Here is a 16,131-nt window from a genome sequence, read left to right as displayed (position 1 = left end):
TTTTCAAACCATAAACGCCTGAAGGATGAGCTATTGACAAAGTTTTCAAAAGGAATCACTTCTGACGAACAGCTGGATAAATGAAATTAAGTGTTTTTGGGGTTACTAACACTTTTAATTTTGTTATGAAGAGGTTCAATATATGAAACTCATGGTGTTACACCCTAATCAGCTAATTAACTCCTAAACATGCTGACTCTCTCGGGCAGGGCGTGGAACAGGAGCAGGTCGAGAGTCCCTTCACAAAGGCTATAATATCGAATTTATAAAATGCAATTTTTAACAATGACCGACTAGTAGAAAATCCTCCTCAGTCTGTGCCTCAACACATCAGTTTTGAACTGGGAGAGTAGTGAAGCTGACTGTGCTCTGATTTCAGCAGATCCGACGAGAATAGTTGAACTGAAAGTTTTTTAAGTTTTGAACTTTCTTTCAAAGAAGCATTTAGTTTTGTCACTTGAGATTACTTCATGTGCAGCTCTGTAAGTTTTTATAATTATTGTGTGCATGAAGGACAGCTGTAAAATAAGAGAAATTGTATTGTTCAATTCAATTTGGTTTCAGTTCAGTTCAGTTTGTTTATATAGCGCCAAGTCAAAACAGAAGTCATCTCAGGGCCATCCATCCATCCAATATCTTTACCCACTTATTCCATTTTGGGTCACGGGGGTCGCTGGTGCCCATGCCCAGCAATCACTGTGCGAGGGGCGGGGTACACCCTGGATGGGTCGCAAGTCCATCACAGGGACATATAGAGACAAACGAGACAAACAACCATTCACTCTCTACTCACACCAAGGGACAATTTAGAGTTACCAATCCGCCTAAAATGCATGTTTTTGGACTGTGGGAGGAAACCGGAGCACCCGGAGAAAACCCACGCATGCACGGAGAGAACATGCAAACTCCACCCACAATGGCCCCTGGACCGGGGTTTGAACCAAGGACCTGCTCACTGAGAGGCAGCAGCTCTACCAGTTGCGCCACCATGCTGCCTCATCACTGAACAGAAACGTGTGTGTATATATATATATATATATATATATATATATATATATATATATATATGTGTATATGTGTAATGTTAACAAATATTATATAAAAATAATAAGTTAACATTATTTATCTGAGGAGCAGACTGCTTTGAGTCGAACTCCGTCACAGAACTCTCATCTTGAGCAAGCATGAAGGCGACAGTGGAAAGGAAAAACTCCTTCATGAGGAAGAAACCTTTAGCAGAACCAGGCTAAGGACAAGCAGTCATCTGCTTCGACCGGCTGGGTTTGAGAGGAATAGACACACAATGGCAGACCAAGAATCATATGTTAAGATAGAAGCAGTATCAAATGAAAACTGTTTAATTTTAGGTTAAGGCAGCATAACAAGCCAGCCCTAATTATAGTATTTATCAAAAATAAAGTCTTAAACCCAGTTTTTAAAATGGACAATGTGTCAGCCTTACAGACAGAAACTGGAAGTTGGTTCCACAAGAGAGGAGCATAAGAACTGAAAGATCTTCCTCCCATTCTGCTTTTGGAAACTCTAGGGACCGCGAGTAAAGCCCCCAGTATACTACTGCGTACATCCGTCCGAGTGGAGGTACGTGCGTACGGACGTGGAGGGTTGAGACTTCATACTCGAGTGTACACCCTGAGCGGCTGCAGAGCAGCTTCGCAGACAAGGGGTGTTTACCTTCAGAACAAACTGAGGTCTCCGATTGGTCATTTGCTGACAAGCCTACTGGATTGATTTACCGGTTGGAAAAAAAAAAACGAGAGCTGGCAGCCCAGCCGCAGCGGTGTTCTCCACCTCCTCCACCTGTGCACGTTTTCTGCTGAGACAAGAGGCAGGTGGAGACGGTGGAGAGTTGGAGGTAACCAGGAAAACCTGGAGTGCAGTTTTAGTGGTTTGATTATTCTCCTATTAATCAAGTGAAATGGATTCGTTCACGAAGAAAGAGAAACTGCGCCGCCTGAACTAATGTTTTATAGTAAAAGTGTGGGTGTCCAAATGAACGTTTTTTTTTTATGTGGGGGGGACTTGTCCCCTTCACATATAATGGTTGCGACGCCTATGGTTAACTGTTAAATAACTGGAGGAAGTACCATTATGTTGAACACATTGCCTCCGGTCTGAGAGAGAGTTAGAGAACCAACCAATGGTGTGATCTGAGAAACCAATTTCTGATAGCTTATGGCACAAGATGTTATGATCCACAGTGTCAAAAGCTTTAGACAGGTCTAAGAAAAGTGCAGCACAATAATCCTTAGCATCCAGTGCTTCAACAACGTCATTAAGAACCTTCAGTGAAGCAGTCGTTGTGCTTTGTTGATTCCTGAAACCAGATTGATGGAGAGGTAAGCTCTCTCTCAAAACTTTCAAATCAAAAATTACCTGGACTCATTTAACATCTTATCAGTTTTTCTAGAACCTTGGCTAAAATGCAGAGTTTAGAGATTGGTCGATAGTTGTTCAGTGACGTGGAGTCACCTCCCTTCAGCAAAGGAAGAACAAAGGCTGTTTTCCAAGCATCTGGAATGGAGTTTTGTCTTATGGAGAGATTGAAGATGTGGGTCACAGGGACTGCAATTATATGAGCAGCCAGCCTTAAGAAATAAGGTGGAGGTTCATCTGGTCCTGAAGATTTTTTAGGATCAAGACCTTTTAACAGTTTAGGGGGAGTGGTGGCACAGAGGTTAGAGAAGATGGGTCTGTGATCGGAAGATCGCCGGTTCAAGCCCCGGTACTGACAACATCAAAAATGCGGGTGGGGTAGGTTAAGCACCCACACTCCACCCTCATTCGACTCACTCTGGGCCCATGAGCAAGGCCCTTAACCCCCATCTGCTCCCTAAGCAGGTCTCTCTTGAAAATGAGTTCTTGTGGCTCAATGAGACTACCTGGATAAACAAAGGGTAAAAAAAATAAATAAATAAATAAATAAAAAAAATAAAAAAAAATAAAAAATTAGCCTCACTGCCTAAGAATGGAGAAAAAGAGAAGGTGTGATTAACTGAGGATTGACTTGTAGGAGGGATTTGATTTGTAGAAGTTTGGTTATTAAGTGAAGTGGCTGATCTTCCATTAGTTACTGTGTCAAATAAAGAACTAGAAGCAACAAAATGTTTGTTGAAACAGTTCTAGATCTCGTGCTTATTTGACACAGGAACAGAGTTACTGAGAAGTTGTGATGGGAGGTCAGATGATTGGAGGGTGCCTGAGAGAGATTTGAAGGTTTTCCAGAATCTGTTAGGGTCATTTAGATTTTTGGAGGTCTGAGATAAGAAATAAAGTTTTGTTGTTTTGACAGCAGTTGTGCATTTATTCCTCATCTGTTGAAAACTCAACTAATCAGTGTCTGAGTCAGATTTTCTCGCTGCAGCCCAAAGATGATCTCTCCTGTGCAGGAGGTCAGCTAGCTCTGGAGTAAACAAGGGTCTGTCCCGTACCTTTATTCTGAACTGACGAAAAGGAACACGTTTGTTCACGAAAAAAATGAAACTATTATGAAAATAGTTCCAAGCGGAGTTCACGTCATCAGTTAAAAGAACATGATGCCAGTCAAAGTGGGATATATCCCAGATGAATGACTGTTCACAAAAACGTTTTAGATCCCTTTTTTTAATTAATCTGGGCTTAAAAGGTGGAAGTTTAATATCTCTTAGAGTCACTGTCACACAATGATCACTCAAAATGTCAGCGAATACACCTGTACCAGGGAATTTGTGAGGCATATTTGCTAGAAACAGGTTTAAAATGAAAGAATGGAATGGACCTAGCAGACATGTGGATGGTTTGGATGAAGCTATTATTTTTGACAATTCAGAGAGCTCAACAGGACAAAAACAGTCCAAACATAATTCAGCTAAATTGTCTTGTTCATAATGCAACTTTAATTCACTGTCACCAATGAATAAAAAAAAAAAAAAAACGTTGCTGTTTCAGTTTAATTTCACGATAATAGTTGCAAAACTTTAAACATTATGTAAATGTCAAGAAGCTATGGTTGTTAAATTTCCATGTTTAAGCACAAATGCTGTTTTTAACAATCAGATATTTTTAAGGAGTATGAAGAATTTGTGGCATTTTTCTACAGATTATCACAAACCATGGACAACAATTTAAACTCACTCACTGACCTAATTGGTGTGGAGTTGATATTAAAGTACACAATCAGGATTATAAATAAATAAGACATGATTACAATTATAGTATATTTAGAATGTTAAAAATCTTTGTTGAGGTTTGCCTGTCACACCACATCAATCCAACCTCATGCACATGATACAGGCACAGTTCAAAAAACAAAATATTATGGAACAAATGTTCATTTTTTTTGTCAGTCATTCCAGAAAGTGAAACATATAGAATCATTACACAAAGTGGAACATTTCAAGCATTTATTTCTTGTAATTTTCATGATTATGGCTTACAGATAATAAAAAAATAAAACTCAAATGTCTTAGAAAATTAAGAGTACTACATAAGATTAAAAATGATATTTTTAAAACAAATGCCAGGCTTTTGAAAAGTATGTTCCTTTCTATTAATTCAATATTTGGTTAGGCCTCCTTTTGCATGAATTACTGCACTGACGTGGCGTGGCATGGAGGTGATTAGCCTGTGGCGCTGCTGAGGTGTAATGGAAGCCCATGTTGCTTTGATAGTGGTCTTCAGGTAATCTACTTTATTTGGTCTCGTGTCTCTCACCTTACCCTTGACAATAGCCCATAGATTCTCGATGGGGTTCAGACCATATAAGTTTGCTGGCCAGTTAAGCAACAACATGGTCATTGAACCAGCTTTTGGTACCTTTGTCAGTGTGGGCAGGAGCCAAGTCCTGCTGGAAAATGAAATCAGTATCTCCATAAAGCTCATCAGCAGAAGGAAGCATGAAAACTCTAAATTGTCCTGCTAGATGCTGCATTGACTGTGGACTTCAGAAAACACAGTGGACCAACACCAGCAGAGAACATGGACCCAAACCATCACTGACTATGGAAACTTCACTCTGGACTTTAAGCAACGTGGATTCTGGACCTCTCCTCTCTTCCTCCAGACTCTGGGACCTTGATTTTCAGATGAAATTCAAAATTTACTTTCATCTGAAAAAAGGACATTGGGCCACTGAGCAACAGTCCAGTCCTTTGTCTCCTCAGCCAGATAAGATGCTTCTGATGTTGGCTCTGGTTCAGGAGTGGCTTGACTTGAGGAATGAGATATTTGTAGCTCATGTCTAGGGTTTTTCTGTGCATAGATGAGCTGACTCCAGCGTCAGTACACTTCTCATGAAGTTCCCTCAAATTCTTGAATGGATTTTGCTTGACAGTCCTCTCAAGGCTGCAGTTATCCATGTAGCTGGTGCGCCTTTTCCTACCACACTTTCTCCTTCCACTTAACTTTCTATGAATGTGCTTGGATACAGAATTCTGTGAACAAACAGCTTCTTTAATTAACCTTCTGTGGTTGTTCATCCCTAAGGAGGGTGTCAATGTCTTCTGGACATCTGTCATATCAGCAGTCTTCCCCATGATTGTGTGGCCTTCTGACCCAGAATAAAAGACCATTTAAAGGCTCAGTAAATCTTTGCAGGTGTTTTCAGATAATTTGCTAATTGGGGTCTGACAACAGGAGTTTCCAATATTGAACTTTTTCACAATATTCTAATTTCCTGAGAGTCTGAGTTTTGTTTTTTAATTTCCTGTAAGTCATAGTCATCAAAATGACAAGAAAAAAAAGGCTTGAAATGTGTCGCTTTATGTGTAATGAATCTATGTAATGAGTTTCACTTTCTGAAATAATTGACAAAAAAAAAAAAAACAGAAAGAACTTCTAAGATATTCTAATTTTCTGATCTGTACCTGTATGTAATTTTAAACTTTGGCATCTCACTACTTTGGGGGTGTTTAATGTGACACAACTATATTGTACCTCCTGTTGCTTAAACATTCTCTAAAGTAAAACTGACCTGGAAATAGCAGTATGATCAAACATTATCACGACAAGTCCAAGTTACAAATCCATCTTTATTCTTTATTGTCAATGGTGGGCATGGTCCCAGTAATCCACTAATAGCAGATAATATTCTGTTTAGTGGATTAGCGTTTTTGGTAACTTTGAATAACTTTAGCGAAATTACCTTTCTCTAAATTTAAATCCAGCAAATTCAAGTCTGCTGAAGTTATTTGACAGTTCTTCATACTAAAAGTACACAAGAGAATTGTGACTTACATGGAGCAATTCTATGCAGATAAGCATAGGTAAGCCCCACCTGGTTATGTCACCATCCTTGCAGGTGCTTTTTTCCCTCCTCATATCTACCACAAACAGTCTCTAACTCATATTGTCAGTTTACAGCCAATAACAGTGACTTTAACATAAAGGCCAAACCAATCCAGAGGAGGAAATTAACACGAAAAATGCATTTTTACACTCAGAAACACTTTAAACAGTCAGAAACATTGCACATATTATTCCTAGTGTGCTTTGCAATGTTCACACTGTCTCTGGGACGTGACTCTCTCACACATTTCACACATCTTGACTTTAATACAAACAGATTTATTACAGAGAGAACATTGATGATGCACAGCAACTTTGTAGTTAGTTTATAAAAGTGTTAATTCATTAAAGTAAATGACACAAGGGAGACGTCCCACACACATTGAATGCATCACTCTGCTCTGCCTCTTTAGTCGTGTGGACTGGATTCATTTCTGAAAGCTCACCTCTGAACAGGACATTTTCAATTCAATTCAATTCAGTTTATTTATAAAGCGTCAAATCACAACAAAGTTGTCTCAGGGCACTTTACAGGAACATTCACATTAAAGCCAATTAGTAAAGTTCTCTATCTAAGGAATCCAGCAGAAAAGTTGAATCTTGGCTTTGTTGCAGTCTCCCATCCTGAGCAAGCACAGTGGCAACAGTGGAAAGAAAAAACTCCCTTTAAACAGGGAGAAACCTCCAGCAGAACCAGGCTGAGGACAAGCGGCCATCTGCTTTGATCGGCTGGTTTGAGACATGGAGGTTTTACTTGTGATTTACAAACCGTTTTAAGTTGTGTTCACTTACAACAATGCCACATTACAGACAGTCTTGGTGTCAGCGACAGAAGTGTATGATAAAAGTTAGCGCTTTAGCATCTGCTAGTTTTTTTAATCTGTGTAGTTTGCATTAGCAAAACTAATTTATTTTTGTTAGCAAACTAGAAGTTAACAAAGCTAATTTTTTGGTTAGCTGTGCCCACCACTGCTTATTATTATTTTCTATTTTGTATATTATTCTTTGCACTTACACTAAAAGATGAATGGTCTTGAGACAAAAAAAAAAAAAAAAAAACTGAGTAAAGAAACTGATTTGTTGCGGGACAGTTTTCATCATTTTTCATGTCTACAGGACCATTAAATATCAAGCCTGTATATAACTGGGCAGCAACTGCTGGCAACAAAATGCAAACAGCATTCTGAAAGGATTTCTCAAAATGTCTTGAAATAATCCTGAGGGTTCCTAATTTCTATGGATGAGTCGCAGCGCCTCACTCTCATGTCACTGAATTTTAAACAGTGAAAAATGTGTGCAACAACTTTACTCTCAAAGTAGCCACAGAGTTGTCGAGGGCATCTGGAAGCCGTGCTTCAAGGGTTTACACAAAAATTTACAGATACAGTAAAGGCATTTCCCTTTTGTTTTTTTTGTTAAAGACAATTGTTGTATATTCCAACACAAATCTCTGGACCTGCCCTCTTGTAGTGACATTTACCTTCACAAATATGTAGTCATCTTGGACCACCAGAAAGTTGTGATCAATTTTCCCAAGAAACTGAGCAGTCACCATTTTATTCGAGCAGTTCTGGATGAGACAGGTAACATACAGGTAACCTGCAAAGACACAAAAACAAAAAGGAAAGATTAGGACTAGCTCAAAAATACTTCCACGTTTGTTTTTCTATATCCATTTGCGTCGGTTTACACAAATTATTTTTATATGTTTCATATTCATATGTTCTTAATTTCATGGTATTGTCATGTTTAGTGAGGAGCTGAACCCAGGGTGCAGACAAAACTCAAAAGGCTCAGGGGTAAAAATTAAAGTCATTTATTAACAAAAGCAAAAACAAGGGGCTGAGGTGGAAGCAAAAATACTCTCTGAAAGATTCAAAAACTCAATATAAGTCGAGGGAGAAACCCATAAATAGTTTACAAGCACAATGCATGGACACAAATGAGATAAAGAACACAAGCTTTAAAGAGAAACTAATGAGGAAAAAATGGCAACACCTGGGGGAGACACTAAGAGTCAAGTGAGAGTGGGTGGGGCATGGGCTGAACCACATGACGGGGAAAACTCTGGGGAAGTTGGAAATAAAGTAAAACAAAACACCAGAATCACAGAAATACTAAACAATAACCCAAAAGAAAAGGATCATGACAGGCCTAATGTGACAGTGAATAATGTACTCAGAGGATAAAACATTAGAAGATATAATTTTGTCTCCATTTTAATGTTGATGTTTTATATATATCTGATTAAAAACTGAACTATTGGCCAAAAATATTCAAAAGCTGTATGCGTTGTAATGACTTTATATTTCTGCAACGTTTTATGAATAATTAATTTATAAGATAAAAATGAATAACTTTATTTATCCCACACTGAAGAAATGATCAATCCAACATAAAAAGATTGATTAAATTGATTAAACTGAACAAAGCATATTGAGCCATATTGTAAATTAGCCACAAAAAGGAGAAGCTGCAAAAGACGGAAGTTAGATTACACAAAAAATGTCTAAAAGAATAACTGAGACATCATTTCCAAACTCTATCAGATATGACAGCTTCTCTATAGAAATAGAGCTGCTCCAGCATCCAAATGGCTGGGGGCGATGGGGGGTGGGGGGTGGGGGGGTGGTCCTCTCAGACAGCCACAGAGAGGTTAGCATCCTGCTGTAAATGATCACTACTGTATTTTAACCAGCAGCTGCGTCAGCAATATTCAGCCATTAATCCCCCCAGAAAGGTGACAAGTTGGCTATATAGAACATGTTCAGCTGTGCTCACTCATGCTCTCCAGCCTTCACCCACACATGAGGGAGTAGTTCACATGTGCAAACCAGTAATTTTACACAGCACTGCTTGTTTTACACTTGAAGACAATATTCACTATGCATATAAAAAGGAGCTTTTATCATTCAAATCAAACTGACTTTAAGTTGAATATTAAAAAATAAATGGTAAACACACACCTCTACGCCACCACCCTTGGAGGGGAGTGGTGGCGTAGAGAGGCTAGAGAAGGTGCGCCTGTGATCGGAAGCTTGCTCTTTCTTGGCATGAAACCATACTGCTGCTCACAAATGGTCACCTCTCGTCTACGTCTTGCTTCCACAACTCTCTCCATCTCTCTCTCACTGTGTGACTCATCAACTTAATTCCCATGTAGTTGCTATAACTTTGTACATTGTACCTTATTCTTAAAAATGGGCACCAGCACACTTCTTCTCCATTCCTCAGGCATTTTCTCACCCTCAAATATGCCATTGAATATTTGAGTCAAAAACTTCACTGCCATTTCTCCAAGAAATTTCCAAACCTTCAGTGATATGTCATCAGGTCCTACTGTCTTCCCCTCATTTGTTCTTTTCAGAGCTTTCCGGACTTCTCCCTCACTAATCTTTCCCACTACCTGGTCCACAGTTTCTATGACCTCTACTCTTCTTTCTTTTTCATTCTCTTCATTCTCTTCATTCATTAGCTCTTCAAAGTACTCCTTCCATTTTCCTGTAACACTCTCCTCACTTGTTAGAACATTACCGTTCATACCTTTAATACGCCTCGCCTGCTGCACATCCTTTCCAGCCTGATTCCTCAGTCTTGCCAATCGGTACAAGTCCTTCTCCCCCTCTTTAATGTCCAGCTTCCCATACAACTCGTCATGCGCCTTCTGCTTTGCCTTAGCTACATCCCTCTTTGCACTACATCACATCTCCTTATATTCCTTCAGTTTTCTCACTGTCATATGGGTCTCTAGTTTCTCCTATTGTTGCCAACCTGTACCTGGAGGATGTAGAAAAGAGAGCCTTGGTGTCCTTTTTAGGGACACCACCGAGTCTTTGGTTCAGGTTTGTTGATGACACCTGGGTTAAAATTAAATCTCAGGAAGTCCAGCTGATCACATCAACTCTGTGGATAAATATATAAAGTTCACAAAAGAAGATACAAAAGATGGCAAGTTGGCTTTCTTGGACTGTGAGGTATTTTTCTCTGATGGAGGACATTTGTAAACTGAGGTGTACCACAAACCCACCCACACAGACGAGTACTTGCGGTTGCTAGCCGTGATGCAGAGGTGCCTTGCTTTATTTGTTACATACGATGGCACTGTTATTTTGTTTTATATTTTAGTTTAGTTTATTATTGTTTTTGTTGTTGGTCTGTTCATTTATTTATTTCCCCCCTTGTGTAAGGGATTTTCATTAATCAGAGTTTGATTGTCATGTAAAAACGTTTAAAATTTTGAAAATGTTATCTTAAAATAAAAGAAAGAAAAAGAAAAAGAAAACATTGATTCAGACCGTGTCTTATTCTTTTGTTTTGTTATACTCTGCTCCCTTTTAACCTTGCCATGTTTTATGATTGTTGTTTTATTCCATGTAACTGGTTTTATGTGTCTGTGTCTTGTCAATGAGACTGCCTGTCTCGATAAGATTATCGTCTAAATACAAGTAAATAAATAAAATATGTGTTCGGTGGTGCAAAAGAACACAGAGAAGCTCATATGCAAACACACAGGGCAAAAGCATTGTTGTTTTGGTTTTGACATGGGCGATAATAAAAAGAGCGTTGCGGGAAATAAATACTAATTGAAAAAATGTTAAGGTGTTAAAAGGAAGTGTGTCACTTGGTACTGGTGTCAATGTGTGTTTGTTTGTGTATCACTGTCTCTTGGAAAACAATAAAAACGTGGTGGATCTTTTGTGAGTGTCTGCTGGCTTGTGTGTATCTGCCAATGAATATACAGTGTACACTCATGCTTTCCTGCCCATCCATCTCCCCAATGACAGATACACTCTATGTTGGCTTTCTCTGAACACATGGCTCATCCATCAGTTGAACACCTCCATTTCTCAAGTCCTATGCCTGTGGTCAGCCAACAGTCCTGGGTCCGAAAAGGGGCACAGTTCCTCATCTCTCAGAGAATCCTTCAACGTTGTTTCCTTTATTCTTGCATACCATTTAACCTTGTCCTTGCCACATGTGATGAGCAGTAGGCTGAACAGATTGGTTTTGCATGCCTGGTTGCTCTTTCCCTTGTTTGATTCTCTGTCTTTCTGGGCACAGAAGGAAGGGGAGTGAAGTAGAGGAAGTGGGAGGACCATGTGTGTGTGTGTGCCTTGCCCCAGGAAGAGCTCCCATGTCTGGGCATATGTCCCAAACAGACAGCCTTCAGCCTCCACAAACACAGGCAGCCTTGTTCATGTTGACGTGTTTCACAATGCTTCCCACATAAGTTTAAGCTTTTGAAATGGTGTTTCTTTTTTCTAGGGGAGAGATTTCTTTCTTTATTTTATGTCAGAATAAAACCAGATTTTTCATGCCCTTCACACCACCACTTTTCATCTGACTGCAATGTCTCTGCATGACCAGATTTATTTAAGGGGGTATTATAGGTTGGTAGACCTGCAAGGGTTGAATTTTAAATTGATTACACACATGTGGACATTCACAATCTCACATAAACACTTTATTACCCTCTTGGCCCTTGGGCAGAGATTAGGTGCTATCCTTTCAGCCATGCTGATATAATAATATATATATATATTGCGTAAATACTCTAGCTTTTTTCCATTGAAAATTATAGTTCATTATCATCTGCCACTAAATTGAGTGTTTTTTCTCTTCACTTTTGTCTTAGTTTTTGTTTTTGTTAAATGCAGTGGATGCACACATTGCAATTTTTATTAATCCTTAGAGAAATGTTATATATGTAGTTTTGTAAACTACATGCAAATTGAACTAACTAATTAATCCTAAATTAGACAAAAACAATATCTGAAGGGAAATTATTTTTTCTTCTTTCAGCTGCTCTCTTCAACAGGGATCACCACAGCAAACTAAGTCGTAAGAAGACTTGACAATTGTTTTTACACCGGAAGTCCTTCCTGATACAACCACAGACCGCCGAGCTACCACAGCCCTCTGTGTGGAGCAGAGAGCTGCCACCTAGGGCGCCTGGGGTGGGGGTTAAGGGCCTTGCTCAGGGGTCCAGAGTGGGGCAAATGAGGGTGGGGGCAGGTGTGGGCGCTTCACCTTTCCCGCCCACATTTTGATGTTGACGGTACCGGGAGTTGAACCGGCAACCTCCTGATCACAGGCCCACCTTCTCTATTCTCTGTGCCACCACTCCCCTTTGTTATACTTGAACTTGAGTATATAGCAACGATAAGACACAAGCACGGTGCAATTGTTTCAACTGTTTCTGCCACATACCCCTGCTCCAAATCAAACCAAGATCACAGAAAACTTTACCACTGTGTTAGTTAAGAATTCTAAGGACATTAAGTCTCACGAGAGACTTGAAGTTTAGTGTCTAGTATTTTAGCACTCCTCAATAGTTACAAAAGTAATAACCTCGTTCACATTGAACAACACTGCATCAACATACAAATTATATACACACACACACATATATATATATATATATATATATATATATATATATATACCCAGAATGTTGATGTTATTGAAGGGTTTTGGTGGGGTCATAACGTGTGCACAGTGAGCTTTTTATTAATTCACCAATGGTTTTGGGTTTGTCCAAAATATTTTTTGCCAGGTTGTGGGGGTTTAACTTTAGGGTGGCAGTGTATCAATGTGGTTTGATGTTGGAAAATTAAAGGCAGGATGTGCCACATTGACTCCATGCTTAGGTTACAGCTGAGCTCATGATAAGATTGTGGAAAGAACCTTGCACAGACATGATACACATAGTTGCATCTTCCCACGTTCTGAAAATTACCAGAGTGGGTCATGACAATAGTGGAAAGTTTACGGGCATATCACTTTGAACACGTCTGATCTTGTCTGATCTCAGAAGCTAAGCAGGGTCGGATCTGGTTAGTACTTGGATGGGAAACCACTTGGGAATTCCAGGTGCCATAATTGAATTGGGAGCTTGGCTCCACGCTGGTGAAAAACAATTAGCTAGCCAGGTCCTCTTAAGCCCCTTATCCACGGGGCTTTTTGGTACTCCTATGTAACTAGTTGTGGCCGATTGCGTGTTTTATCAACAATGCCTTTAACGGTGGAACCCACCCCATTTTTGGGACCTAAATCTCTGAGGTCCCAGGTCTGGTTCTTGTAGGGTCTAGATGTGACATCAGCGCACTGTAGGTCACTGATTGGTCAGGGGGCGTATTCATTGGTGGAGGGCGGAGATTCAGTCTTCCACCGGAAATCACAATCCACCATTTTCTTTTTCACCCGCATAACAGACAACAAGAAATCGGAGGAGCTTATTTTGGAATATTTTATAAGGTAAAACAAATAATCATGGCACAACCGTGGTCGAATGCTGAAGTTCAGGCATTTCTGTGTTTGCTGGCCAACGAACAAGTGCAGAACGAGCTAGATGGAACGAAACGAAATGAAAAGATTTTTCAAGAGGTGTCTGCGCAGATGGCGGTGCAGGGCTTCCATCGCACACCAAAGCAAATTAAAGCTTAAAAAACTAAAAAGCGATTACAAAACGATTAAGGACCACAACGGTAGGAGTGGAGCAAACAGAAGAAACTGGAAGTGTTTTGTACAAATGGATGCCATTTACGGCAAACGCCCAGCCAACAAAGGGAGGGAGAGTGGCCTTGACACGGCCACTGCTCTTCTGGAAGCTGATGGTGAGTGTATTTTATTTACTTTAAGCATATTTCCTTTTCCTTATGCAACCGTTTCTTTGCGTTTTCTGAAAGTACTCTGAGCAAACGAGGCTGACACGGTTACGTCGTCATTAGTTAGCATCATTGCTAACTGTACTCTGTTGCTGTTTTTCCACTCTTATTTTGATGCAGAAAGTCCCACTGAAGATGAAGGTTCGCCAGATTCTGCTTTTGACTGTCCAATCCTCCCCGCTTCTGACCCTTCCCGACCACACCAGCTCCGAGTACATCCACGCCACCGGGCACATCTACGCCACCGGGCACATCCACGCCACCAGGCAACACGCAACAGAGCGGCACCAAACAGTACCCGTTACTAGGTAAGAAGAAGCAACAATCGTGTTTAACATCACATTGATCATGTCGATATGAATGTTGTTTTGTTTTTGTTGTAAAACACCTTGCATGTATTCAAACTACTTGTTTATTCAGTTGTAATGTATAAATGTTAAATTTAGTTATTCATTTATTACTTAAACTTTCATTTATGAAGTTTATTATTGAAATTATACAGGGTGTAGTGATTTTTGTTCAGATTAACGATGCTCTGTTCTTTTTCTAAATTAGCACAAACCGTTGTAAATGACTACATATAGTTTATTTATGCCCACCTGCTTACTATCATTAAAGTACTAGACTGCTTTATGAACAGAATCATTTCTGATCTTGTGAACAAACACCTTTTGAAATTAGCAGGAACTTTAATGTAAATAATTTATTTAAAAACTCTACCTGTACTTCATCATCTAACAGCCATTTTCTTGTGTGTTATTCCTAGGCCATAGAAAGCGCAGATCAACAAGTGCAGCAGAGAGCTTTGTTTCTGCACATACTGAACAAGAGGAGATGAACCAGAAGCAGAGAGAGGAACACTTCCATTTTATTTGTGAGGATGCCAAAAAGGCAAGGCAAGAAGAAGCTGCGGAGAGGCAACGCCAAGCTGCAGCAGCGAGGAAGCAGGAGAAGGCAATTAGGAGGGAGGAGATGGCCTTGAGGAGAGAGGAAGCAGATCTTCACAGAGAGGAAGCAGCACAGCGAAGGCAGGAGGCTGAACAGAGTGCTGCTTTCAATCAGGCACTCCTTGGGGTGCTGGAATCCATTGCCCGTTCCATGGCAAACAGACATGTTTAAAAATATTTAGAGTAGATCATAGTTGATCTATAGAAATGTAGATCCTGCAAGGTAAGCCCACAAATAGCCAAACATGTAGCTTGTTAAGGTTGCATATATAATTAGTGTATAATTATTTTTTTGTACAGGTCTTTATTTCTAATAAAAGAAACATTTTCAAGTCTTGAGCTTCCATCTGATCATCAAAAGTGAAGTGCTTACAGTGTTTTTTTACGTCAATAGTGTAGATAAGTGAAGTAATTGTTTTTTACCTGTAACAATGCTGGTGAAGATTCTCAGTTATCCTTGACACGGCAAATCCCCCCCCCCAAAACAGATAAAAACAAAACCACAGGACTTTTTTAAAAACTGAAGACGTTTCGCTAATCATCCGAGGAGCACTCACAATTCAATGAAAAAAGGAATATGGGATTAAAGTTATAAAGCTGTGGTGTTCTGTAAACTTGCTGGAGATTGATCTGCATGCACCAGTCTCCATAATACAAGCTTATGGCACACCACAGCTTTATAACTTGAATCACACTCCTCGTTTCATTAAATTGAGAAAGAGACTCGGATGAAAAGTGATACATCTTCAGTTACAAATAAAGTCGAGTATTTTTATTTATGTATTTTTTCGGTTTTATCTGTAATGAGTACTGAAAAACGTAACCATAATACAGAATGTCCATGTGTTGTCAATGAACATTGCAGTGGAGTTAAAAAGGTGTAGGACTTGTGTAATCTACGTTTACAATCATCCTCATTCAGGAGGTTTTCAGTTATTGCATGTCAAACACCTCAGCCATGATGTCCATCTTGTGGATCCAGCAGCTTCTGTGTCTTTTTCGCCCAAGGTCAAAAATTCTCTCCACGACTTTCACTGTGGTACAAAGGAGCACTAACTTAATATTACTTAACAGCACTTCAATCATGAAGATAATTTGCGACAGCTTAATTTAAAGAGCTGCGTGGTAAGCATAAGCTCTGAAAGAGTTGTTAAATATCAAATCAAATGTAGGTTATTATGTAATGTACGTAAAATATATATATATATATATATATATATATATATATATATATA

The 16,131-nt window shown here is 39.5% G+C and overlaps 1 protein-coding gene and 1 pseudogene across 1 annotated transcript in view; one reads left to right on the top strand and one right to left on the bottom strand.

The window, feature by feature from the left end:
- sorcs2 (sortilin-related VPS10 domain containing receptor 2) overlaps positions 1–16,131 on the bottom strand; it is a 690,706-nt gene that overhangs the window by 179,031 nt on the left and 495,544 nt on the right. The window contains exon 7 of the mRNA XM_037675240.1: positions 7,763–7,881. Within this exon, the coding sequence (XP_037531168.1) occupies positions 7,763–7,881 (119 nt within the window). The remainder of the gene's footprint in view (positions 1–7,762; positions 7,882–16,131) is intronic.
- On the top strand, positions 13,049–13,167 carry LOC119421335 (annotated as a pseudogene).

This window comes from Nematolebias whitei, chromosome 1, assembly GCF_014905685.2.
Source record: "Nematolebias whitei isolate Nwh7 chromosome 1, NemWhi1, whole genome shotgun sequence".
Taxonomy (NCBI): Eukaryota; Metazoa; Chordata; class Actinopteri; order Cyprinodontiformes; family Rivulidae; genus Nematolebias; species Nematolebias whitei.
Note: the sequence above shows the minus strand (reverse complement) of the source record. Positions and strands in the feature narration are given on the sequence as shown.